Raw genomic sequence first — 26,962 nt, 5'->3', positions numbered from 1 at the left:
CGTTAAGATGTTCTATTCCACAGTAAGGTAAAGGGACAGAGATTTACTTTGTTCAATGGAAGCAATTTATCTCTATGGAATAAGACAGAAAATAATATTCTATCCCAGTTCAATCATTCGGATTGCTCATTATTTCTTGCTTCTTCTGCCATCTTACAGCCTTTTAGTGCCTGATCTTGTCTATAAAAATGGAGGCAAATAATGAACAAGGTGTTATCAAATACAATGGATAAGAGTTATTTTGGATTTCCAGGAACAATAAGGTATTGATTAAACTTTGGGAGGAAGCAAAATAGAACATATAATTAAGGGCTGTGGACAGTTCTGCATTGTACAGAAACTTCCATATTTGGAAGGACAGTTGATTGTCTCCTATGACACTGACATGAGTCAGTAATTTTCTGACAAAACAAAAAAAAGAGAGCTGGGAATCCCTGGTACAGCCATAACTGCTCTCAAGGACCCGAAGGACTGGGAGAAGCAGCATGGAGATGCAGTGAAGCACTGACTGCCCAAGACCCCTAATGCCCCCCAAAGGCAAACCATGGTACAGGGATGGGGTTGATTTCTAAATGACTCTACCTGCAGTTTTCAATAGCTCTTTTAAGAAATGTTTTAGATACATGAGCTATATCATTCTATGAATTACCATCCAGGTGCAGAGGGGCTTGGGAATCCTCGTGCAAGACTCCCATAAGGTTAATTTACAGGTTGAGCCTGTGGTAAGAAAGGCAAATACAATATTGGCATTTATTTCAAGAGGAATAGAATATAAAAGTAAGGAGATAATGCTGAGGATTTATAAGACACTAATCAGGCCGCACTGGTAGTGTTGTCAACAGTTTTGGGCCCCATATCTCAGAAAGGATGTGTTGTCATTGGAGAGAGTCCAGAGGAGGTTTATGAGGATGATTCTGGGAACGAAGCGGTTAACATGTGTGGAGCGTTTGGCAGCTTTGGGCCTGTACTCACTGGAATTTAGAAGAATGTGGGGGGGGGGGGGGGTGGAGGAATCTCATTGAAACCTACCAAATGCTGAAAAGATAGGGTGGATGTGGAAAGGATATTTCCTATGGTGAGGGTATCCAGAACTCGAGGGCACAGCCTCAAAATTTTTAGAACAGAGGTAAGGAGGAATTTTTTTTTTTGCCAGAGTACTGAATCTGTGGAATGCTCTGGCACAGACTGCGGTTGAGGCTAAGCCCATGGGTATATTTAAGGTGGAATTTGATCGTTTCCTGATCGGTCAGGATATCAAAGGATATGGCGAGAAGGCAGGTGTATGGGGTTGAGTGGGATCCGGGTTCAACCATGATGGAGTGGCGGAGCAAACTCAATGGGCTGAATGGCCTAATTCTGCTCCTATGTCTTTGGGTCTTATGGCCACGGCCTCCCCTCCAGATATTGCTTCTATTTGAGACAGGTGCTTAAACGTGAATTCAAGTGTTTCATTGCTAAAGCTAGAACTGTGAGGAAGGACAGAAAGGAAATTAGTTCAGCTTCCTGAATTCCAAAGAAGAAAAATTTTGCCTTCCGGGATTAAAGTTAACTGTTAGCCTTTTGAAGGAAGTAATTGTCTTTTCTTGCATGTTTTATTCTGAAGACACAAGAGAATTGTTACTGTAATTTAATGGTCTTGACTTCAGAAATCTGTTACAATTTAACCTTCTGACTTACTTTAGAACATAGAACAGTACAGCACAAGAACAGGCCCTTTGGCCCACAAAGTTCTGCCAAACTGAATAAGCTAAGGATGTCTAATTACATTAGTTCCTTCTGCCTGCACGTGTTCCATACCCTTTCATTCACTGCATATACAATTGCCAGAGTGCCTCTTAAAAAAAAGTTCAAAGTAAATTTTTTATCAAAGTGCACATACCATACTGAGTCATTTTCTTGCAGGCATTCACAGTAAACACTCCTATCACTTGTGCCTCCACCATCACCATATTAACAGATAATACCTTTACATGCCCATGTACACAGTTAGTAGAGAAAGCTCAATTCCATTGAGTCTGTGCTTCAAGAACCCTATGCTGTACTTTTGGGCTTATCTGCACACAATTCCCACCCATACTGATGGAATCCAATACCGGCAAGACAAGCCAACATTCATTTTTTGCCACTTTTTTTGGATGAATTTTAAAAATGAATTCACATCACTCACACTAAACTGTGATGTCAAACATACCATTCTCTCGAAAACAACTGTATCATGGAAATTCACATTACAGATCATTCACTCTTGCATACCCTTACAGGTCAAGAAGTGGACTGGGTTAATCTCACTTCCTAGTTCTTGGTTCATAGTCTTATAGGTTACGGTTCTTCAAATTTGCAGAGAACTCCAAACATTTGAACATTAGCTACATACAAGTACTCAAACTAAGGGATATAGATGGAAGAATGGCTCAGACTGAAATAGGTATCACAGTTTCTCCAGTCAGATCAGAATAAGAATCAGGTTTAATATCACCAGCATACGTCATGAAATTGGTCAGATTTGCAGCAGCAGTACAATGCAATACATGATAATTGAGAGAAAAGACTGTGAATTAAAATGTATAATAAATAAATTAGTAGTGCAAAAAATAGGAAATAAAAAAGTAGTGAGGTAGCGTTCATGGGTTCAATGTCCATTCAGAAATCCGATGGCAGAGGGAAGGAAGCTGTTCCTGAATTGCTGAGTGTGTGCCTTCAGGCTTCTGTCCCTCTTTCCAGATGGTAGCAATGAGAAGAGGGCATGTCCTGGGTGATGGAGGTCCTTAATGATAGACATCGCCTTTCTGAGGCACCGCCCCTTGAAGATGTCCTAGATACTACAGAGATCAGTACACATAATTGATCTAAGTTTACAACTCTCTGCAGCTTACTTCGATCCTGTGCAGTGGTATAGCCCCACCATGCCAGATTGTGATGCGGCCAGTTAGAATGCTGTCCACGGTACAAATAAAACACGTGTACTCTGAAGTACACGTGTACTCATGTGTACTCATAGGCGCTATGTTGTATCATTCCTAATACAGAATTGAGCCTCACAGACCATGTCAGTACAAGATTTGATCCGTCTACTGCATCTCGAGCAATTGCAAGGGAAGCCACAATGCCCACCAGCAGAGTTGGAAAATAATTACAGATGGTGGCAAATCAACAACATGGTGAAAGTGCATACAAAGTTCAAAAGCATTTCTGGAGGGAGGAGCTGCACTCACATTTCAGGTTGATGACCTTCCTTTAGAACACAAAGAAGCCATCGGTATAACTTCAGGATGTAAAGGAAGTGTGGAGGGCATGAGAAGGAAGGTCTGATTAAATGACAAGCAAGAGTAAGGCAAAATAGGCTGGTGATGCTGCTAGCAAAGATACAAAGTAAATCACAAAATTAACTGTCTGGCCTGGAGGAGAGATGCATTTACAATTGGGGAACTGTTTCCTGAAATCATTGCACTCAATATGGAAGCTGCGATATATATGGAAAGCCACAACCTACATAATCAGAAGGGTTTGGTTAGGCAAGATTTGTTGGAGTCTTATTGGCTGCCAAGTGTAGGTATTAAAAGTTTAAAAAAGACTTGAAGCAACATTGGCAAACAGATCTTCAATGTGTCTGTACATCAACAAAATGTAAGCACTAAAGCAGTCGTGCCATCTTTGTTTGTTCTCTTACTGTACAGGAGAACTGCCCTGTGAGAATGGTCAGGGCTGTGAATGGTGGAAAAGGAGGACGTCAAAGGGCAGATGTTACATCTCCTTTGCATGCATGAAAATGTGTGGGTGTGAGGGGTTGTAGAGTGGAACTGGGTATAAGAGAATGAACAGTCTCATCATCATGCTGAAGCGAGAGCATTGCAGAAAACCTGACGGTGCTGGAATCATACTGGAGGTGCCAAGAATGACAGATAATGAATGTAGAGGCTGCTGAAATAAAAAAATAGGAGCATATGACACCCGATCATATAGGATGTCAGCAGAGGTGTGGGAAATGGGGACACAGCACGCCAATCACAAAGGAGGGAAATCCGCAACTAAGAAGGGTAGATACAACACAGGTCACTATGGACCATGCGACTGATTGACGATTTGGAAAAAACAAGATTGGAGTCCTAGCAGAAAATTATTGGAATGATATGTAGTCAAGTAGGTGTAAGGGTCAGAGGGTTTGTGGTGGATACTGCTACAAATATACTCTTCAGATATAGAATTAGGAAAAGAAAGGAAAATCAGCAGACAGAACAAGTGAAGGGAAAGATGGGTGGAAGTTAGTAGGAAAGTTGCAAATGTTACTAATTTGAGGTAAAAGCAAGGAATGGCACACAGGCATCACTGTATTGACCAAAAAAGAGGTCAGAGTAAATACTAGAATGTAGAATTTTCCACTGATTTGCCCCCAGGAGATAGATATACTTGGACTCATATGAAACCCCATCACAATATCTTCATATGGAGAAAATGAGTGGAGCTTTTCAATGCAAGATCTACCTCAACCAAGTGGGGACGAAGGGTAGCGAATTGCAATTAGCTTGGCCACCATTGAAGGTAGAAGCACAGGCTCTGAGAATATCTTGTGGGCGTTGTGGGGATGAGATATCTGTGGTGAGGATGAGTGGGTGAGACCAAAAGATTGGAAATGGTAAGAGTGGAAAGCATTAGACAATATGTGGAGGTGGAAAGAGAGCTGACAAAAGGAGTATAAAATGGAGTTGAGATGGGCAAAATTTAAATTGGCCAAAAATTAACTGAAAAATTAGGCCTATCAAAACTTGGAGAAAGACCTGATTCACATGCTACATCTTAAACACGTTCTCAGGATTGAATGGACAGCCTTATACTCGCAAGGTTGCAGAATGATAGAAGGATCAAGCAGTGGATCAGACTAGAAGTACAATATGAATCAGCACAAACAAGAGAAAATCTGCAGATGCTGGAAATCCGAGCAACACCCACAAAATGCTGGGGGAGCTCTGCACGCCAGGCAGCATCTAGGAAAAGAGTACAGTCAACGTTTCAGACCGAAACCTTTCCGCAGGAATCAGCACACTCATTGAGAGAAGGAAAGAAGACTAAATGACTGAAGCAGGGAAAAGGGCAACAAACCAGACAAAATGGAGGAGGGCAGTTACATTACTGTACATATTGCGAGGCACCTTGTGAGTAATACTTACAGGAAAGATGTACTATGGCAAAGAGATTTTATGCATGAACTGAATTCTGTCACAGCTGAATTGTACATTAATTTGTTTTTTTTGCATTTATCCACTGTGCAACAATTTTCCTTGTACCTCATTCATTAACTAGACAAAAGTGAACAGTAAATTATATGTTTCATCCAGCGAGAAAGCATTTTATAGAAACATAGCTCTATGTTAATCTATCAAGCATTTAATTCAAAGATAATTGTGGGTTCTCTGTTATCAAAACAGTCTATCTAACCTGTTAATTCCCAGTATTGAAATATAAAAGAAAATAGTATAGAAATTAATTTGACATTCATTTTGGGGCAGATCAAAGATGCCCAAGGACAGCCAAATTGGGTCACTTTATCTTCTTATATTGTCTGTGTCCTTTCATGCAGCTTGTCCTTCCTTCGGAATAAACTTGCCTTCAGGATTATTATTGGGCTGGGCTCAAAAGGGTGGGCAAGTGATAAGGGAGTTTGCATTGTTGGGGGTTAGTGTGAAATTACCTCAACTGTGGGGTCTGGGAAATTATTCCTGCTCTTCCGAAATAATTCAATGTTATAACTAACCTCACTTCTGGTTTGAGCTTGGGCAGATATAAATTCTCTATCACTTTCTCATCTACATCTGAAAAATAAACACAGCAATTTCTACTGTAATGCTTTGAAATATGACTGACCACTTTCTGTCACTTATGCCAAGCAGAAACCAATGTTTGATTCCTATTTTATTCTGTTCTACTAACTAAATATTAGTTAAATGTTCATTTCTAATCTTTCTGTGTATGACCAACTCCTTCATCTCGAATGTGAAATTGCTGCAGCCATCAACTATTTTTGGAAAATCATTCTTGTATTTTTTCTCACAATTATTTGAGACAAAGTGATGAAGTCCAACAAAAGCATGCATCTGACTGACAGGCATGACACTGTCAGCTGCCATACTGCTCTCAAAGGAAGACATAACTGACAGAAAACTGTTATATAAAATAATACATGCACATTTCCTGAGCACTTTCACAACGTAACATTTGGTTGCATTTCTTCACAACCAAACCACAAAATAATCCTTCCTGTCACTCATCTTTGTTTCACTAAAACATTCGCTGACAAGCTCACACTGATGGCAACAGACATTTGACAGGTAGGTGACAACATAAAATACTCTTTGTTTTATAGCTTACAGACAAAATGATTCTACAAAACTCTGCCGTTCATATCTCAGTAAGATGTACATAATTATTTTTTTCTGCATTTAGGGCATGGTAAAAGGCCCTTCTAGCCCAGCAAGCCTATGCTGCCCCATTACTTGCACGTGACCAATTAACCTACTAACAAGTACATCTTTGGAATGTGGGAGGGATACGGAAGAAACTCACATGGTCACAGGGAGAATGTACAAACTCCTTATAGGCAGTGGTGTAAATGAACTTGGGTCACTGGCAACACACACAAAATGCTGGAGGAACTCAGCAGGCCAGGTAGCATCTATAGAAAAGAGTAAACAGTCGACGTTTCACACTGAAATGAAGGGTTTCAGCCCGAAATGTCAACTGTACTCTTTTCCATAGATGCTAAACACAAAGTACACTGCAGATGCTGTGGTCAAATCAAGACGTACAAAAAAGCTGGATGAACTCAGCAGGTCGGGCAGCATCCGTTGAAAGGACTAAGTCAGTCCTGACGAAGGGTCCCAACCCGAAACATTGACTGCTCCTTTCAACGGATGCTGCCCGACCTGCTGAGTTCATCCAGCTTGTTTGTACATTTCCACAGATGCTGCCTGGCCTGCTGAGTTCCTCCAGCATTCTGTGTGTGTTGCTTGGATCTTCAGCTTCTGCAAATTTTCTCTTGTTTGTGCTAGGTTACTGGCACTGTAATAGCATTATGCTAACCTCCTCTACCCTACCGCCCCAATATGGACTAGCTTTTCTGTACAGAGTTTTTCCTGATCAATATATGGACTTGGAGAAGGAATCTTGAAAGTCATGGATAATGGGAATACATGCCCCAGGGAATACAGCATCCTGAAATGTGAAATCAAGGTAGAGTAACAGAAGTATTTTTTGTGATAGTTACCTACAGTTTTAATCAAGTGAGAGTTTTGACCAAATACTTGGATCTCCTGAAGGCATGCTTGAGCCACCTCGAATTATCTCAACATTATCCAATTTGGACCTTATTTCTTCCTTGAGGCTTTTGTCCAATGTAATGCTCAGTTTAACAATTTAAGCTTGGTGCTCACAATATGACAAACCATAGAGTACAAACAAAATCTTATGAATCCATGGATTATCACAATGACCAACAAATACACTGCAGTACTGCAAAAACCTGTTTTCTTTGGCTTAACTTGGACATGTTTGAAATGAAAATATCAATAATTTATCACTCCAAAGCATATAAAAATGTTCCACATCAACACCTCTCCAAATGATAGGCAAATATAACAAAGACTATTGAAAGCCACCTGATTCACTGGAAATTGAAACAATCTGATTCTTTTTGAACTCACCAACTACATAAATCTGAAGAACAATGAATACAGAGAGTATAATGTTCCAGGAATCTTTCTAAATATGAATAACAAGTGTCCTTTCCAATGTGAAGTTACTTTACCACATAGCTTAAAGAATTGCATCTTCCCAAGTTTCTTTGTAACCATAGAAACAAGGTGATCACACTCCTGTCCATCAACAACACCTGCCATGAATTGCCGTAAAGTTAGGTAGCTTCGGTCACACCTTCCGCATTATGGCTCATTATCATTTCTTTGGTGTAGATCTCCATTCTCCAAAGTTACATCAAGAACAAGCACTGACCTGTTGGAGAAACATGGCGCCATGTCACGGTGGGCTCTGGTCGTCCAATAGCGAGGCACAGAAGTGTCACATTGCTGCCCTCATTCACAGAGACACTGCTGGAAATGTTGACAATTTTTGGTGGAACTGAAGGAGACAAAAACATAACAATTGTTTTTAAAACTCAGATAAAGTCATTCATCTGACCGTGTTTTGTAAAGTTAGAAGATGTTAATGCTTCACCAAACATTCCACAGTGTAAGGGCATATCAAAACAATGAAATACATTTCAGTTCTAACCACATCTCAGTTTTCAGGTAAAGAATATGCTGTCATTACATATTTCCCAACAGTGTCATTTTCCAAATAATAACGTCATTTCTAGAAATATGCTTAACTTGGTTCAACATTCAATTGTTAAGAAATAGCAGAATTATAAACTGTATTCAAATTCCCTCTCATTGGAAATGCTATACCAAAGGATTTATGAAGTAGGTATCCAAGATAATCATGAAAATGACACTTAGATTTAGATTGCAACTTCCACCTTGGTTTGACACAGATTTATTATTGACACATAAAATAAAATATAACAAGCAATTAGCTGCTATGTTCAATGTACAACTGTAAGGGTTGTCAACACACTGCTACATCTTGACATTATTTCTGTATGATTGGGGCAAAAACGAACAGTATCTGCATATGTTTCACATCAGCTACACCAGGATATCCTGCACTAGTGGATTACTGCCTCTGCCACGTGACAGTGAGAATAGGAATAGAATGAGATGGAGGATAAATGCGTGGCTGAGGGATTGGAGCAGGGGGCAGGGATTCAGATTTCTGGATCATTGGGACCTCTTTTGAGGCAGGTGTGACCTGCACAAAAAGGACAGGATGCACTTGAATCCCAGGGGGACCAATATCCTGGCAGGGAGGTTTGCTAAGGCTACTGGGGAGAGTTTAAACTAGAATTGTTGGGGGGTGGGAACCGAACTGAAGAGGCTGGGGAAGAGGAGGTTGATTCACAAATAGAGAAAGCTTGGAGACAGTGCGAGAGGGAGGATAGGCAGGTGATAGAGAAGGGATGCACTCAGACCGAAGGTTTGTGATGTGTCTAATTTAATGCAAGGAGTATTGTGAACAAAGCAGATGAGCTTACAGCGTGGATCAGTACTTGGAGCTATGATGTGGTGGCCATCACAGAGACTTGGATGGCTCAGGGGCAGGAATGGTTACTTCAAGTGCCAGGTTTAGATGTTTCAGAAAGGACAGGGAGGGATGCAAAGAGGTAGGGGCGTGGCACTGTAGATCAGAGATAGTGTCATGGCTGCAGAAAAGGTGAACATCATGGAGGGATTGTCTTCGGAGTCTCTGTGAGTGGAGGTTAGGAACAGGAAGGGGTCAATAACTTTACTGGGTGTTTTTTTATCGGCTGCCCAATAGTGACAGGGATATCAAGGAGCAGATAGGGAAACAGATCCTGGAAAGGTGTAATAAATACAGAGTTGTCATGATGGGAGATTTTAATTTCCCAAATATTGATTGGCATCTCCCTAGAGCAAGGGGTTTAGATGGGGTGGAGTTTGTTAGGTGTGTTCAGGAAGGCTTCTTGACACAATGTAGATAAGCCTAAAAGAGGAGAGGCTGTGCTTGATCTGTTATTGGGAAATGAACCTGGTCAGGTGCCAGGTCTCTCAGTGGGAGAGCATCTTGGAGATAATGATCACAATTCTATCTCTTTTACAATAGCATTGGAGCGAGATAGGAATAGACAAGTTAGAAAAGCGTTTAATTGGAGTAAGGGGAATTGGAGTGAGGCTATCAGGCAGGAAATTGGATGCTTAAATTGGGAAAAGTATGGAAGAAATGTGGCAAATGTTCAGGGGATATTTGTGTGGAGTTCTGCCGAGACAGGAAATGAGACAGGGAAGTTATAGTAGGGTACAGGAACCGTGGTATACAAAGGCTATAATAAATCTAGTCAAGAAGAAAATAAAAGCCTACAAAAGGTTCAGAGAGTTAGGTAATGTTAGGGATCTGGAAGATTATAAGGCTAACAGGAAGGAGCTTAAAAAGGAAATTAGGAGAGCCAGAATGGGCCATGAGAAGGCCTTGGCAGGCAGGATTAAGGAAAACCCCAAGGCATTCTACAAGTATGTGAAGAGCAAGAGGATAAGACGTGAAAGAATAGGACCTATCAAGTTTGACAGTGGGAAAGTGTGTATGGAACTGAAGGAAATAGCAGGCAGACAGACATACTTTATTGATCCCGAGGGAAATTGGGTTTCGTTACAGCCGCACCAACCAAGAATAGTGAAGAAATATAGCAATATAAAACCATAAATAATTAAATATTAATAAGTTAATCATGCAAAGTGGAGATAAGTCCAGGACCAGCCTATTGGCTCAGGGTGTCTGACACTCTGAGGGAGGAGTTGTAAAGTTTGATGACCACGGGTAGGAATGACTTCCTATGACGCTCAGTGTTACATCTCGGTGGTTACATCACAGCAGGGGTACTTAATGAATACTTTACTTCAGTATTCACTATGGAAAAGGATCTTGGTAATTGTAGTGCAGACTTGTAGTAGACTGAAAAGCTTGAGCATGTAGATATTAAGAAAGAGGATGTGCTGGAGCTTTTGGAAAGCAACAAGTTGGATAATTCGTCGGGACTGGATGAGATGTACCCCAGGCTACTGTGGGAGGCGAGAGAGGAGATTGCTGAGCCTCTGGTGATGATCTTTGAATCATCAGTGAGGATGGGAGAGGTTCCAGAGGATTGGAAGTTTGCGGATGTTGTTCCTTTATTCAAGAAATAGAGTAGGGATAGCCCAGGAAATTATAGACCAGTGAGTCTTACTTCAGTGGTTGGTAAGTTGATGGAGAAGATCCTGAGAGGCAGGATTTATGAACATTTGAAGAGGTATAATATGATTAGGAATAGTCAGCATGGCTTTGTCAAGGGCAGGTCGTGCCTTACAAGCCTGATTGAATTTGAGGATGTGACTCTCAGTTCATATTGATGAAGGAAGAGCAGTAGATGTAGTGTATATGGATTTCAGCAAGGCATTTGATAAGGTATCCCATGCAAGGCCTATTGAGGAAGTAAGGAGGTATAGGATCCAAGGGGACATTGCTTTGTGGATTCAGAACTGGCTTGTCCATAGAAGGCAGAGAGTGGTTGTAGACGGGTCATATTCTGCATGGAGATCGGTGACCAGTGGTGTGCCTCAGGGATCTGTTCTGTGACCCTTACTCTTCATGATTTTTATAAATGACCTGGATAAGGAAGTGGAGGGATGGGTTAGTAAGTTTGCTGATGACACAAAGGTTGGCGGTGTTGTGTATAGTGTGGAGGGCTGTCAGAGGTTACAGCGGGACACCGATAGGATACAAAACTGGGCTGAGAAGTGGCAGATGGAGTTCAACCCAGATAAGTGTGAGGTGGTTAATTTTGGTAGGTCAAATATGATGGCAGAATATAGTATTAATGGTAAGACTCTTGGCAGTGTGGAGGATCAGAGGGATCTTGGGGTCTAAGTCCATAGGACACTCAAAGCAGCAGTGCAGGTTGATGCTGTGATTAAGAAGGCAGACAGTGTATTGGCCTTCATTAAGCATGGAATTGAGTTTAGGAGCCGAGAGGTAATGTTGCAGCTATATAGGACCCTGGTTAAACCCCACTTGGAGTACTGTGCTCAGTTTTGGTCGCCTCACTACAGGAAGGATGTGGAAGCCATTGAAAGGGTGCAGAGGACATTTGCAAGGATGTTGCCTGGACTGGGGAGCATGCCTTCTGAAAACAGGCTGAGTGAACTCGGCCTTTTCCCCTTGGAGCAACAGAGGATGAGAGGTGACCTAAAAGAGTTGCATAAGATGATGAGAGGCATTGATCGTGTGGATAGTCGGAGGCTTTTTCCCAGGACTGAGATGGTTGCCACAAGAGGACACAGATTTAAGGTGCTGGGGAGTAGGTACAGAGGTGATGTCAGGGGTAAGTTTTTTTTACTCAGAGAATAGTGAGTACGTGGAATGGGCTGCCGGCAATAGTGGTGGAGGCGGATACGATAGGGTCTTTTAAGAGCTTTTTGGATAGGTACATGGAGCTTAGAAAAATAGAGGACTATGGGGAAGTCTAGTAATTTCTGAGGTAGGGACATGTTCGGCACAACTTTGTGGACCGAAGGGCCTGTATTGTGTTGCAGGTTTTCTATGTTTCAATAATGAAGTGATGACACTGATAACTTTGAAGAACTTGCACACAAAGATTGAGCAGATTCTGTGATAGGAACTTATCTTGCCCTGCTGGTTGGTACTCGCATTTACCATTTCAACAGGATGCCCACAATACTTAAGTGGTAAATGAGAGCACCTACTCATCAGACTGTGACTTTTTTTTAAGTTAAGGCCATTAATCTTCCAGAACAGTTGGCCTTTACATACCTGAATTTATTTAAATTGCAATGAGTGGAGCAGGAATGCCTGGGGAATGAGATAGGCATCTTATCGCTATCTTATCTGCACAGTTTGTTCATCTTGAGCACTATTTTATTTATAGTTTTCATAACTTATAGAAATTTTTTAATGCACTGTACCATGGCCACAAAGCAACAAATTTCATGATATATATCAGTGATAATGAACCTGATTCTGATTCTGAAATCCTTGCATTAATCTAACTGGTAGGACAGCAGAATCAGCTTCTTTGTGTCCCAGTAAGCAAGATACATTATTGATAGAATTTTAGACATTAAAGAAAGCAAAGCAAAATTTAGGTTAAGGGTTAGCAGAGGAAAATTTGGCTGAAGTGAAAAGTCAGCCAACTTCTTAATGAATGGTGGAGTGGGCGTGAAGACTGATTAGCCCATTCCTGCTTCTACTTTTCATATACTCACTGATGCAACCTGTCAACACAGAGGTAGAATCGGCCTCTGAAATCTTTATTAGAATAAAAGAAGGATTCTGTAATACTACTCCTTTAGTCTGCTTTGCCATTCCACGTAGAACACCAACAATCCGGTGAGGAATTCTAGATGATAATTACTTGTCCGTTACATGTTGTTTTGCCATCACTGATTTTAAGTTATCAATAAATGAATCAATTGTTCAATCAGTCAAGTGTCTCACTGCAAATATTTTCAGTGCTCTGTGGCTGATTCAGATACTGTTTTACAAGGATATGAAATTAATATGGCTGGTATTTCACATCAGTGTCATATTCCTGTACTAACCCTAAACCATACCAATGGACTTCCTTCATAACTAAAAATCCAATGGTTTTGGTCTTGAATATACTGAGAAACAGAGCCTCCGCAGTCTTCTTGGGTAGAAAATGCCAAAGAGTCATCCCCCCCTGGGAGAAGAAATTTCCTCTTCTCAGCCATGCGCCTTTATTTTGTAACAATGAATCTGGTTAAAGAAACCACAGCCAGGGAAATATTATTACTGCACTCACCCTGTTAAGTCTCATAAGAATTTCAATGGGGCCATCTTTCACTCTTCTCAATTCAGAAGAGTCCTGCAGATCAGAATGGGTTCCTATCCATGGAAGTTTCCCTTGTCTGCTGCACTCTAATTGTTGATGCAGTACAACGAAGGCGCCACCATTGGTCGCCATCTGACATTGGAGGATTGTGTGTGGATGGGTGTGTGGGGAGTTGGTGGGAGGGAGGAACGGGCACTTGTTTTACTGTTGCTGTTTGTTTGTGTTCTGTGTTGTTCTGCTGAGCATTGTGGGTATGCTATGTTGATGCCAGAATGCATGGTGACACTTGTGGGCTGCCCACACACATCCTTAGGTTGCGTTGGCCGTTAATGTATGTTTTGTGGGTGTGTGATACATGTGATAAATAAATTTGAATCTGAATTACTCTCAGAGGGAGCACAAGAGGACATAGAGGACTGCAGCTTTTCAAATGCACATCATTACCTCTATTGCAAGTTATATTCCCAAATTCCCTCGGATATTCCTCACAGGACAAACACATCCGGGGAATCAATCTGGTGAACCTTTGTTGTACTCTATCCATTGTCTCTATCCTTTCTTCAGTCCTGTACATGATATTCCAGGTGGGTCTCAATGGTGCAATAATTAAATGCAGGCTGTGTGGGTAAAAAGATAGATATTCTATTCCAAACTCCAATGGGACAGACGATCAGAGAAACAGAGGAAGAGGCTGGAAAATATGATGAGCAAAGCTTCCTTGGCGACATGCAGAAAACTCCACTGAATCTCTGGCCCCTGCCTACTCAAAGTGGAGAAAGAGCATTCTGGAGAGCATTGAGAATCTCAAGGCCCTGCATTAGGAGCAGACACAGATTCTGCCTTAGGAATAGATGTGGCCCTGGACACTCTTGCATCTTATCCCGTCTATAGGAGAACATTTCGTCCCAGCCTGATCTCATTAACCATCTAAGAACCCACAAAACCAGACTGGAAATAAGTTGCCCTTAATCCCTTGTGAATGCTTAAGGAAGAATGGTACAGAGAATATTTATTATTCATAAATGAACAACATGCCCAGTTTGCAAACAGCCAAATGATAAAATCCTATTTAAGACCATTTTTTTTTTGCTGCAGGTCTTTCATTGTGCAAACTTAAGCTGTCATTAGTCCCATTTTAACATATTCTTTCACAATGCTGTTAAGCAATATGTTGTAATGGTGATTTGTGAGAAAGGTTACCATACGGTCTTCCTACCAGACTGTAGCTTTAGTTCAAAGTAAACTTACTATCAAAGCACATATATGCTACCATGTACAAGCCTGAGATTCATTTTCTTGTGTGCATTCACAGTAAATACAAAGAAACAGAAAAAAATAAACAAAATAATAATAATGAAGCAGCAATAAATATCGAGAACATGAGATGAAGAGTCCTTGAAAGCGAGTCCATAGGTTGTGGGAACAGTTTAGTATTAGGGTGAGTGAAGTTCTCCCCTCTGGCTCAAGTGTCTGGTGGATGAGGGGTAATAACTGTTCCTGAACCTGGTGGGGTGGGTCCTGAGGCTCCTGTACTTCTGTCCTGATGGCAGCAGTGAGAAGAGAGCATGACCTGGATGGTGGAGGTCGCTGATGATGAATGCTGCTTTCCTGTGACAGTGATCCATGTAGATGTGTTCAATGGTGGGAAGGACTCTACCCGTGATGGACTGGGCTGAATTCACTACTTATTGTAGGCTTTTCTGTTTAAGGACACTGGTGTTTCAATACTCGGCCACGAAGCAATCAATATACTCAACATCACACATCTATGGAATTTTGTTGACATTTACGATGACATGCCAAATCTTTGCCAACTTCTAAGAAAGTAGAGGCACTGCTATGCCTTCTTTGCAATGACACTTAAGACCTAGGACAGTTCCTCTAAAGTAATAACACCGATGAATTTAAAGTTGCTGACCCTTTCCACCTCTGATTCTCCCGATGACGACTGACTCATGGACCTTTGGTTTCCTCCTCCTAAAATCAATAATCAGCTCCTTGGTCTTGCTGACACTGAGTAAGAAATTGTTGTTGTGGCACCACTCTGCCAGATTTTTTTTAAAATCGCCCTCCGATATTCATCACCACATTTGACTTGGACGACGACAGTGGTGTCGTCAGCAAACTTGAATACGGCATTGGAGTTGTGCTTAGCTTCTCAGTCATAAGTATAAAGTGAGTAGAGCAGGTGGCTGAGCACACAGCCTTGTGGTGTTCTTGTGCTGATGAAGATTGTGGAGGAGATTTTGTGGCCAATCCAAAGTAACTGGAATGTGCAAGTGAGGAAATGGAGGATCCAATTGCACAAGGATGTATTGAGGCTTAGATCGCAGAGCTTATTGATTAGTTTTGAGGGGTTAATAGTATTGAGTGCTGAGCTGCAGTTAATAAAGAGCATCCTGACGTATGCAGCTTCACTGTCTAGATGTTCCAGAAATGAGTGAAAACCCAATAAAATGGTATCTGCTGTTGACCTATTGTGCTGGTAGGCAAAATGCAGTGGATCCAATTCGCTTCTCAGGCAGGAGTTGATATGTTTTATCACCAATCTCTCAAAGCATTTCATCACAGTGGATGTAAGTGCTACTGGATGATAGTCATTGAGGCAGGTCACTATGTTCTTCTTCAGCACTGCTATAATTGAAGCCTGCTTGAAGCAGATGGGTACTTCAGTGAGTGGTTAAAGACATCAGTGAACACTCCAGTCAGTAGATCACCACAGATCTTTAGTTCTCAGCAGGTACCCTGACTGGGCCAGATTCTTTCCATGGGTTTACCCTCCTGATGGATACTCTCATGTCAACCTCAGAGATTGAAATCACTCGGTGATCGGGGGCTTTGGGACCTTGCTTTAGACCACAACTTAAGGCAGTAGTGTAAATAAGGATCCCTACAATGAGGGGAGTCACAACTTTCCAGGGATAGGCTGGATAAATAGGTGAAAAATATGTTTAATTGCACAATTGCATTTCAGGTGCACAAATCATAATGCTTCTACATTAATATGAGGACATAAAATGCAAATACAGTGTATATCGATAAGCATTGACTTTCTATGATCTATGGCTGTCTGTGTTTGTACTGTAATCTTGATGGACATACTCTAGTCTCTGTATCTGTGTGAGTTTGCACTTAAGTCTTGATTAGACTGGAAGATCATATAGTGTATCTGTTGTAACACTAGAACATTTTCAAAGATAGTCCATACCAAAAGCTTAAAGACTCAATGGAATCACAAGGACTAGGAACATGACTAGCCCACTCAGCTTTCTGGCCTGCCCTGCCATTCAGTACATCATAATCTGGTAGCATTGGGGCATGTGAATGGGCTGTTAAGTTCCACAAAGTTATCTCCTTTTATTTTCTATTGAGCAATACCAAAAGCATATTTCAAAAGGCATTCAATATTCCTTTAATCACGCTCATGGCTAAGTGCTGGGTTCCAATAATTCAGCTCCAACTGGATTGAAATGCGCTGCAGCATTAACAAACTTGGATATTCCTGATGTACTTAGCCTTCCAAAAGAAATGCTTCTCTTTCCGACCCTATTTCTTACGAACAAATTTATTTTCAACCATTCATTCACTGCTGACTTTCAAGCTGAATTCATGGTATGAAACCAATTGAACGTTGCCCTTTGATTTCCGATCTTAAATCCACTTCTACACATTGAAGAAATCTATCCTCAGGACATTCAATGTGTTTTTCATCAGTTTTCCTGCCTTCACATTGTTATAGAATTTTATAGCCTCGGTCTTCTGCAACAAGTACTGGATAGCATTTATTCTGAAATTTCTCAGCTCTGCTGCTCTCCGAGCTCCAGAGAGTTGAATGCAAGATGTTCATTTTTGTTTCAAATCCCTCCAGAAACTTGCTTTATCTTTTTCACATTTTCAATCACAACTACCTGCCAAATCCCACACGATGCATTCCAGGGATTTCAGCACCAACTTGGGTTCACCTTTGCTATTTCACTATCAAAATTGATCCCTCGGCTTTTTTTTTGTTACTATGGAGTTCAATCAGAAACGACGACGACAGGGGGAGTAGGTCACTCAGCTATTCACGTCCCACCATTCAATGCAAGTATGATTGATCTGCTCTCAATAGCTCTCAAATCCCTCATCTTTCAAACATTTAAAACATAAAACACAGAACATAGAAACATAGAAAATCTACAGCACAATACATGCCCTTCAGTCCACAAATTTGTGCCTAACATGTCCCTACCTCAGAAATTACTGGGCTTACCTATAGCCCTCTATCTTACTAAGCTCCATAGTACATAGTACTATGAGGCTGTACATAGAAGAGTACAGCACAGGAACAGGCCATTCAGCCCACAATGTTGAGTCAAACCAGCTAAAAAGATCAAAAACACCCAAACACCAATCCCTCTAACCTACATAATGTCCATATTCCTCCATCTTCCTCACATCCATGTGCCCATCCAAATGTCTCTTAAAAACCTCTAATATATTTGCCTCTACCACCATACCAGGCAGCATATTCCAGGCATCCATGACTCTGAGTAAAGAACTTACCCCTTGTGGTGAACTAGATATACCTGTCTGACTGCTCCTGTGGCTCCTCCCACAGACCCCTGGATAAAGGCAACTGTGGGCTGCTGCTCTCCCTCATTTTCCCCAGGATGTAGTGCTGTTTATTCTTCCAGTCAATAAAAGCCGATATCTCGCTTCCTAAGTCTCAGCGTGAGTTATTGATGGTGCATCAATTTTATTGACTGGAAGTTAAAACACCGAACCACACATCCCGCCCAGCACCATGCCGATAGCTGTGCTACTGACACTACTTGCAGCCTCTCCACCCTCAAGATCCCTCCCCCATCGCTGTTCACCAACCTGACCCCCGACTGTAAACCGGTGGCGACTAAAAGCAGGAGGTACAGCGCAGGGGACAGGGCCTTTATTCATTCAGAGGTGCAGCGGCTGCTCGGGGAGGGGATCATTGAGCCGAGCACAAGCCCATGGCGGTCCCAGGTGGTTGTTGCTCGGACTGGGCAGAAAAATAGGATGGTTGTGGACTACAGCCAGACCATCAATAGATTCACGCAGCTTGACGCGTACCCCCTACCCCGCATCGCGGATATGGTCAACCAGATAGCTCAGTACAAGGTGTACTCGACAATAGATCTGAAATCCGCTTATCACCAGCTCCCCATCCGCCCAGAGGACCGCCCCTACACCGCCTTCGAGGCGGGTGGCAGGCTCTATCACTTCCTGCGCGTCCCATTTGGTGTCACAAATGGGGTCTCAGTCTTCCAGAGGGAGATGGACCGGATGGTGGACCAGTACAAACTGAAGGCCACATTTCCCTATCTAGATAACATCACCATCTGTGGTCGCGACTGGTCGGATCACGACGCCAACCTCCAATGATTTTTCCAAGTGGCCGAAGCTTTGAACCTCACTTATAACAAGGACAAGTGTGTGTTCAGAACCACACGACTCACTATCCTTGGGTATGTCGTGGAGAACGGGGTCATTGGCCCTGACCCCGACCGTATGCGCCCCCTGTTAGAACTCCCTCTTCCCACCACTCTCAAGGCCCTCCGGCGGTGCCTGGGTTTTTTTTTTCCTATTACGCCCAATGGGTTCCCCATTACGCAGACAAGGCCCGCCCCCTGGTCAGGTCTACCACTTTTCCCCTCTCTGCCGAGGCCCGCGCGGCCTTCAGCTGCATTAAAGGGGACATTGCCAAAGCAACGATGCATGCGGTGGACGAGACCATTCCCTTCCAAGTAGAGAGTGACGCCTCTGACGTCGCGCTGGCTGCTACCCTCAATCAGGAAGGCAGACCAGTGGCGTTTTTTTCTCGTACCCTTCAAGGCTCTGAACTTCGGCACTCCACGGTGGAGAAAGAAGCCCAGGCCATAGTGGAAGCTATTAGGCACTGGAGGCACTATCTTGCTGGCAAAAGGTTCACCTTGCTGACCGACCAGCGCTCGGTTGTGTTCATGTTCAGCAACCAATAGCGGGGCAAAATCAAAAATGATAAAATTTTGCGGTGGAGAATAGAACTCTCCACCTACAACTATGATATCCTGTACTGGCCTGGAAGGCTCAATGAGCCCCCTGATGCCCTATCCCGGGGAACGTGTGCTAGCGCACAGCTCGACCAGCTGTATGCCCTTCATGCACATCTTTGCCATCCGGGGGTCACCCGATTTTACCATTTCATTAAAGCCCGGAACCTGCCGTACTCCCTGGAGGACATCAGGACGATGACCAGGGACTGCCAGATCTGCGCTGAGTGCAAACCGCACTTCTACCGTCCTGACACTGCGCAGCTTGTCAAGGCCACCCGCCCTTTTGAGCGACTGAGTGTTGACTTTAAGGGCCCCCTTCCCTCCACCGACCGCAATGTCTATTTTCTCAGTATTATTGACGAGTACTCGCGATTCCCCTTTGCCGTTCCCTGCCCCGACACTACTACCACGTCCGTCATAAAAGCCCTGCGCCAGCTCTTCACTCTGTTTGGATATCCCTGCTATGTCCACAGTGATAGAGGGTCCTCCTTTATAAGTGGCGAGTTGCGCCGGTTCCTGCTAGCTAGGGGCATTGCTACTAGTCGAACCACGAGTTATAATCCCCGGGGGAATGGCCAGGTGGAGAGGGAGAATGCCACAGTGTGGAAGGCCACACTTTTAGCCCTTAAGTCAAAAGGGTTGCCGGTCTCCCGATGGCAGGAGGTCCTCCCTGAGGCACTCCACTCTATCCGCTCCCTGTTGTGTACGTCCACCAATGCCACCCCTCACGAACGCCTATTCTCTTTTCCCAGGAAGTCTGTCACTGGGACCACCCTACCAGTTTGGCTGACGTCCCCGGGGCCAGTGCTGCTACGTAAACATGCGAGGAGTAATAAGTACTCCCCGCTGGTCGAGAGGGTTCACCTCCTGCATGCTAATCCCCAGTATGCCTACGTGGTCTTGCCTGATGGGCAGGAGGACACGGTCTCTGTCCGCGACCTGGCACCCGCCGAAGCAGCAGACCACTACCCCGAACATTCCACGGTAACTATGAACCCTGTACCCGAGGTGACACCGCACACACCGTGCCCCACAGAGACTCCTCAGGATGCTCATGTACCAGGCATCTTGTACGCGTCTATTCCGGGGACCTCGCACACACGCGAGGGATCCCTGACACCTCCAGTTGGGACAGAACCAACCCACTCTCCGCCTCCGGTGCAAACACCACCTCCGGCACCTGTGCAATTGCAGCCGGAGCTACGTAGATCGCAGCGAACGATTCGACCACCTGATAGACTTAACCTGTAAATATACTTGGGGATTTTTTTTAAACAAAGGGGGGGTGAATGTGGTGAACTAGATATACCTGTCTGACTGCTCCTGTGGCTCCTCCCACAGAACCCTGCTGACTGCTCCTGTGGCTCCTCCCACAGAACCCTGCTGACTGCTCCTGTGGCTCCTCCCACAGACCCCTGTATAAAGGCGACTGTGGGCTGCTGCTCTCCCTCATTTTCCCCAGGATGTAGTGCTGTTTATTCTTCCAGTCAATAAAAGCCAATATCTCGCTTCCTAAGTCTCAGCGTGAGTTATTGATGGTGCATCACCCCTCACATGCCCCTTGAACCTACCCCCTCTCACCCACAATGCATGCCTTCTGGTACCAGACATTTCAACTCTAGGAAGCAGATACTGCATGTTCTTTCCATAATCAAATATGCCATGCCCCAATAATCAAGCCTCCAAAATGCTCAAGTGTGGAGAATTTCAGATATCTGTCTTCCTCTGTGAAAAGAACAACTTGGTAGTCTTCAATAAGCTGGAGGAACTCAGCAGATCAGGCAGCATCAATGGAGGAGGAAAACTGACAGTTGACTTCTTGGGTTCAGTGTCTCCAACCGAAATGTCAACAGTCCATTTGCCTGTCCTGTTGAGTTCCTCCAGCATTTTCTGTGTTGCATTCTTTTCTCTCACCCCCAAACGCCTCTAACTATGCCTTCATTTATGCCAGGGGTTCCCAACCTTTTTTATGCCATGGATCAATACCATTAAGGAAAGGGTCTATGGACCCCAGTCTGGGAACCCTTACTTTATGCTCTGTGCAGTAGCAGAAACTTCCCGTAGAAATATGTTGAGATAACTTACACAAGAGGATGTAACTTTAATTTGACATTAATGATGAGGATGGGCTTGACAAATTGCCTTAAACATTCTAGAGTAGGCTACATGGTCAACACAACATTGTAAGCCGAAGGGCCTGTAATGTGCTGTAGATTTCTATGTTTCTATATAAATGAACAGATGCGTTATTCCTTCAAAATGCCTCTTGCTCTTTGCATTCTTTTTGTTTCCAGAATCATGGGATGGTACAATGCCGAGGAAGTCTGCAATGATGTCTCCAATGACAGTTCTATTAAACTTACAGGGTTTTTCTTCAGCTAACCTGTAGAGCTGAGTATTATTTACTCACTAAAATATGGCACATCAAGTAAACTCAATCCTGCCCTGACGAAGGGTCTCAGCCTGAAACGTTGACTGCTTCTTTCAACAGATGCTGCCCGACCTGCTGAGTTCATCCAGCTTTTTTGTACTTCTTGATTTGACCACAGCATCTGCAGTGCACTTTGTATTTAAAACTCAATCCTTAAGTGTGCCATGTCTTCAAATTAATTGTAAACATGGTTCAATGATGTTACAAAAATAAAAATCACTTTACACCGTCTGCAATCCACCAACATTTCCAAGCACTTAAAAGATACACAGCATGATTCATTCTCTCTGGAACATGGGTTCCAAACTTATTTTATGCGATGGACCAATACCATTAAGCAAGGGGTCCTGCTCTAGAATATTCTTCCGTAAAATATTTACCCAATTTCCGTTTGAGAAATGCTATTGAATCTGGCTCCACCACATCAGATAATGCATTCAATTTTCAAAATATAAAGACTTTTCTCACGTTCGTTCTGGATCTTTTTTCAATGCCAACTAACACCGGACAATGACCTTTATTGCATATTGTGTGTTTCCAAGAACTGCATTTAACATTGCTGAATAAAATTGGCATCAATTTGCAATGTGTACTGGAAAATCACTTGGTGGCACCATTACACACGGAGGCCACAGAGAACAGGGTCTGCATACAGCACCAAATAAACTTTTCAGGAACCAGTTTTAAGTTTGCATTTCTAACACAATTTTGGAAATACCATGTACAGTAGAACAGTAGGTATCTGCAATACCTGTAGACAAAGTCCTATTTATCAGAGAAAAACATCCCAATGGCAAAACTGACATAGATCTGCAGCGCAACACAAGTTTTGAGTATGCTTCTAAGTGTTTGGATCTAGAACTCAGTTCCATGCTATCTTAGCTCTTCATTCTTTGAAGCATTCATAAAATGTCTGCCTGGTCTTTGTTGCTCTTAAGAGAAAAAGGGCAGCTTTTCCAATCATGTCATTGGCCATCCTCTTATCGTTCCATAAACCTCTTCTGTACCCTATCTAAGCAAACATCTATTCCTCTCCATAGATGCTGCCTGACCTGCTGAGTTCCTCAAGCATCTTATGTGTTGCTCTGGATTTCTGCCAAATCTCTTGTATTTATAAAGTATGTTTAGACTTGGATGCAATCCCTCTGTCATGAGCCAAATTATTATTTTACATGTCTGTGCAACTGATTTTTGTAAGTTATAATTCTCACCTATAAAGTCTGGGATCTCATATGTAACTAAATTTTAATTTTCCTTGTCATTTCAAACAATTTTTGCACTGGTACCTACAGCACTATGCTTAATACTGCATCACTTAACATTGTGATGGGCAAACCGAGTTTGAGATGGGGTCCAGAGTTGACCCTATTGACCTGTGCTGCTATTCAGAGAGATGGGGAGGAGGCGACCAGCGCAGATGTGAGAGAGAGAGACATGAATTAATGTTATAGTTCTTCGGCTGATTATTTACCTTTGCTCCAAGGACTCTTGTTTGCATGCTCGTTAAGATTCTTGCAGAGACAGCAGGGCGGAGCCGGTTGATGGACAGTGGGTATTCAGCATGGAGAGATAAAAAGCATTTCTGCTAAGACCCAGGCAAACACACCATGGGCCACTGAATGAGCTTTGTGCACCCACATGAAGGTGGGGGTTTTGGAGCATCGATTCGGGGAAATCGATCAGTGGCTCACAGTGTGAGAAGGTGCGACTGGTGGAGAACTACTTGTGTTTCCTCCCTTGCCTGGGTGATAGTTCCACCACTGAACAATGGTCATATGTGGAATGGTCATAGTCGGTGACCACAACAGGAAGACAATGGGAAGATCGACGGCAACAGCATCACCTCTCATCACCTCTTTCTTTCTCTCTCTCTCTCTCTCTCTCCAATGATACTCAAACAACTACCTCAACCTGAACTGAACTGAACTCTGCATCATATCGTAAGACTGTATCCATTTACCCCTAGCTCTAGAAGAGCCTGGTTTTGGTTCCTATTTCCACACTTCTGTATATATCATTGCTAACCTGTTTTATATACTTGCATTTTATATTACTGTATTGCTTAATTTACTAATAAACACTATTAGTTACTAGTAATAACAGACTCCAAGGTGTTTTCCATTTCTGCTGGTTCTTAACCCGGTCACGGGGTATGTGACAACTTGCTCTTTCTCGCTCTTTATTCTTCCTTTAGAATCTATTATTTCAGACTTCCCTGTAATTATTATGTTTTGTCAAGTGTCCACCAATCCCACTACCTATAGGTGCTCTTGTAATATATTTATATTTTCCTTACTACTTACAGAACATTCAAGTTTCTAACCATGTGGAATGATGTTTTATGCCTCCAATCAAATCATGATACACATGATAAACAGAGCTTTCCACATTTGTCTATTATTTATACCCCATGTCCAAGAAACAGCCATCTCCCACAACACTGTTTACTATCAGTCGATTTTGGCTCTCAGCTTCTGGTATTCTTATCTCATTGGCCTTAATTTTGCTATTAAACCAAACTTGTGAAAATCCATAAACAACGCATTAGCTGTAAATCCCTCCCTCTTCCAAGTAATTCGAACAAGCAAAGAAACCAGGCTATTAACATAAATTGATGTTAACATAAAGACTTGTATCACACAAAGGAAGATCCTAGCCACTTTTGAACAAGATAATTAATTAAGGGAATCAGCAACCTCTCTTTTGATTTATTTGTTGCATAATGATGTAACAAGGAACACTACTTAAAAATCAGTCTTCAAAGGGACAGAATGCAGAGTATTCAGCACAGATTGCCTTAAAATAACAAAAAATATTAAAAACGGAGTTGAATTCTCTCTGAGCTAAAAAGTGCTGTCGTCCAAAACTATGATGAATACATTGTGCCAAGAGCAAGGAGAGTGACCTTTTTCTCAGTAATACTTTGCAACCAGTCTGCAGAAGGAAGACAAGACTAACCTACAATAATTAACAATTGTGTCCCTCTTCGTAGGGAAAAAAATAGGCCTCTGCTTCGACTATGCCAATGGCACTTGTCACGATGAGATGAAATTTCACCTCATCAATCTGTCACACAGCAGACTTGTTCTTCTACAAAATGCACTACTGATTTGTTTTAATTTTGGATAGATTCATTGGTTACCATGAGCTATATATAGCCACTCAAGTTAAATCATGGGAAACAATCTATTGGGTTTCAGCTGAGGAAAATTTAATTCAACCAAATACTAATTTACAATTGGGCTCAGGTGTGAGGTCTTCACAGCTCTAACAATTAAATCAAAGGAAGCATGCAGGAGCTTAAAACGAATTATAACATAATCACCCAAACACAATAAATAAAATGAGGAAAAATATAATTAAGGTTAATAATAATGGCTGAAACAAAATACCACAGATGCTGGAATTTCAAGATAACAGAAATTGCTGGAAATACTTCACAGGTCAGCCAGCGTATTTAGAACACAGAGTGGAACAGCGCAAGAATGGGCCCTTTGGCCCATGATGTTGTGCCGAACTAATTAAGATAGTAATTAAATGTCGAAATAAACTAATCCCTCCAGCCTATACAATGTGCATATCCCTCGATTCTCTGCAACTTCAGGCACCAGTCTAAGAACGTCTTAAATGCCTCTATTATATTTGCCTCCACTATCATCCTCAGCAACAAATCCCAGGCACCCAACACTCCATGTGTTAAAGAAAAACTTGCCCCACATCTCCTTTGAACTTATATACTCTCATCTTAAATGTTTGCTCCCTTGTATTAGTCATTTTCGTCATGGGGAAAAGGCTATCAGCTATCTACTCTATCAATGTCTCTCATAATCTTAGAAACTTCCGTCAGGTCTTCCTCTGAGAAAACAACCCAAGTTTGTTTAACCTCACCTTGCTGCATATGCCCTCTAATCCTGTTAGACCTCTTCTGCCTCCACATCCTCCATTTATTAGGGTGACCAGAAGCGAATGCAATACTCGAGATGCAGCCGAACAAGGGCTTTATAAATCCACGACCTAACTTTCTGACTCTTGAACTCAGAGCCTTAATTATAAAAGCAAGCATGCAATACACCTTCATAGCCACCCGATCAACCTGTGCAGCCACTTTGAGTTGGACCACTCGATACATCAACACTGTCAAGTGTCCATTAAATGTATACTGTCACTTTACACTTGATCTCCCAAAGTACAACACCTCACACTTGACCAGATTAAACTCCATTTGCCATTTTTCTGCTCATATCAGCAACTGATCTCCATGCTGCTGTATCCTTTGGGAACAGAGAGAAACACAGTTCATGTTTCAGATCAATTATCCTTCATCAGTTAAAAGCTCTATTTCACTTTCCACAGATAATGTCTCATCTACCGATATCTTCCATCATTTTCTGTCATTATGAAAATAACTGCAAGTGAGGGTAATATCTAACAAATAGAAGGCTCAAAAAGCAGCAAAATGCAGAAACCTTTTGAACATTTAGTTAAACTGATCCACCAACCCAAGTAAAATATTCTAAATGAAAACACATCAAATAATGACACATAATGTGAAAATTCTAATGATTATATGAAGTAAAATAGTGGAAAACTCTTGTATATCAATTGGAATTCTGCACTTTACACTACTTACTCCTTACTGTACTCATGACATTCATTCAAATGTATTTCTCCCTGACTTTCAATGGGCAATCAGCTCTGTCTGTAGTTTCCTTACAAGCTATCCTTTAACATTCAATGTTACACGTTCTTCAACAGGAGATAATTTTCTAGACATAACTAATGACATCCAATCACTCAGATTTGCAGCTTAGTGCTAGTTCAAGGCTTCCCTGTGCCCTCCTCGTTTTATGAAATCAAAAATCACGCCAATGACAATTTGTCGTAAACTCTCTCTTTGATTCCACCAGTTTCACTTATTTGGTCTGCGACAAAACTGTGAGTGTCCAAACCACAGTTCCGCCATCCGGCACAGTAAAATATTTTAATAGAGAAAAAGTTTGTGAGTGGGTCTTA

At 42.3% G+C, this 26,962-nt stretch overlaps 1 protein-coding gene across 9 annotated transcripts in view; it reads right to left on the bottom strand.

Moving 5' to 3' along the window:
* The window catches only part of opcml (opioid binding protein/cell adhesion molecule-like), a 2,143,861-nt gene that overhangs the window by 358,977 nt on the left and 1,757,922 nt on the right, over positions 1 to 26,962 (bottom strand). For all 9 annotated transcript variants that reach the window (XM_073029750.1, XM_073029746.1, XM_073029745.1 and 6 more), the window contains one exon: positions 7,999 to 8,124. In XM_073029750.1, coding sequence (XP_072885851.1) covers positions 7,999 to 8,124 — 126 coding nt within the window. The remainder of the gene's footprint in view (positions 1 to 7,998; positions 8,125 to 26,962) is intronic.

The sequence above is a fragment of the Hemitrygon akajei genome, chromosome 26 (assembly GCF_048418815.1).
Source record: "Hemitrygon akajei chromosome 26, sHemAka1.3, whole genome shotgun sequence".
NCBI classification, from domain to species: domain Eukaryota; kingdom Metazoa; phylum Chordata; class Chondrichthyes; order Myliobatiformes; family Dasyatidae; genus Hemitrygon; species Hemitrygon akajei.
Note: the sequence above shows the minus strand (reverse complement) of the source record. Positions and strands in the feature narration are given on the sequence as shown.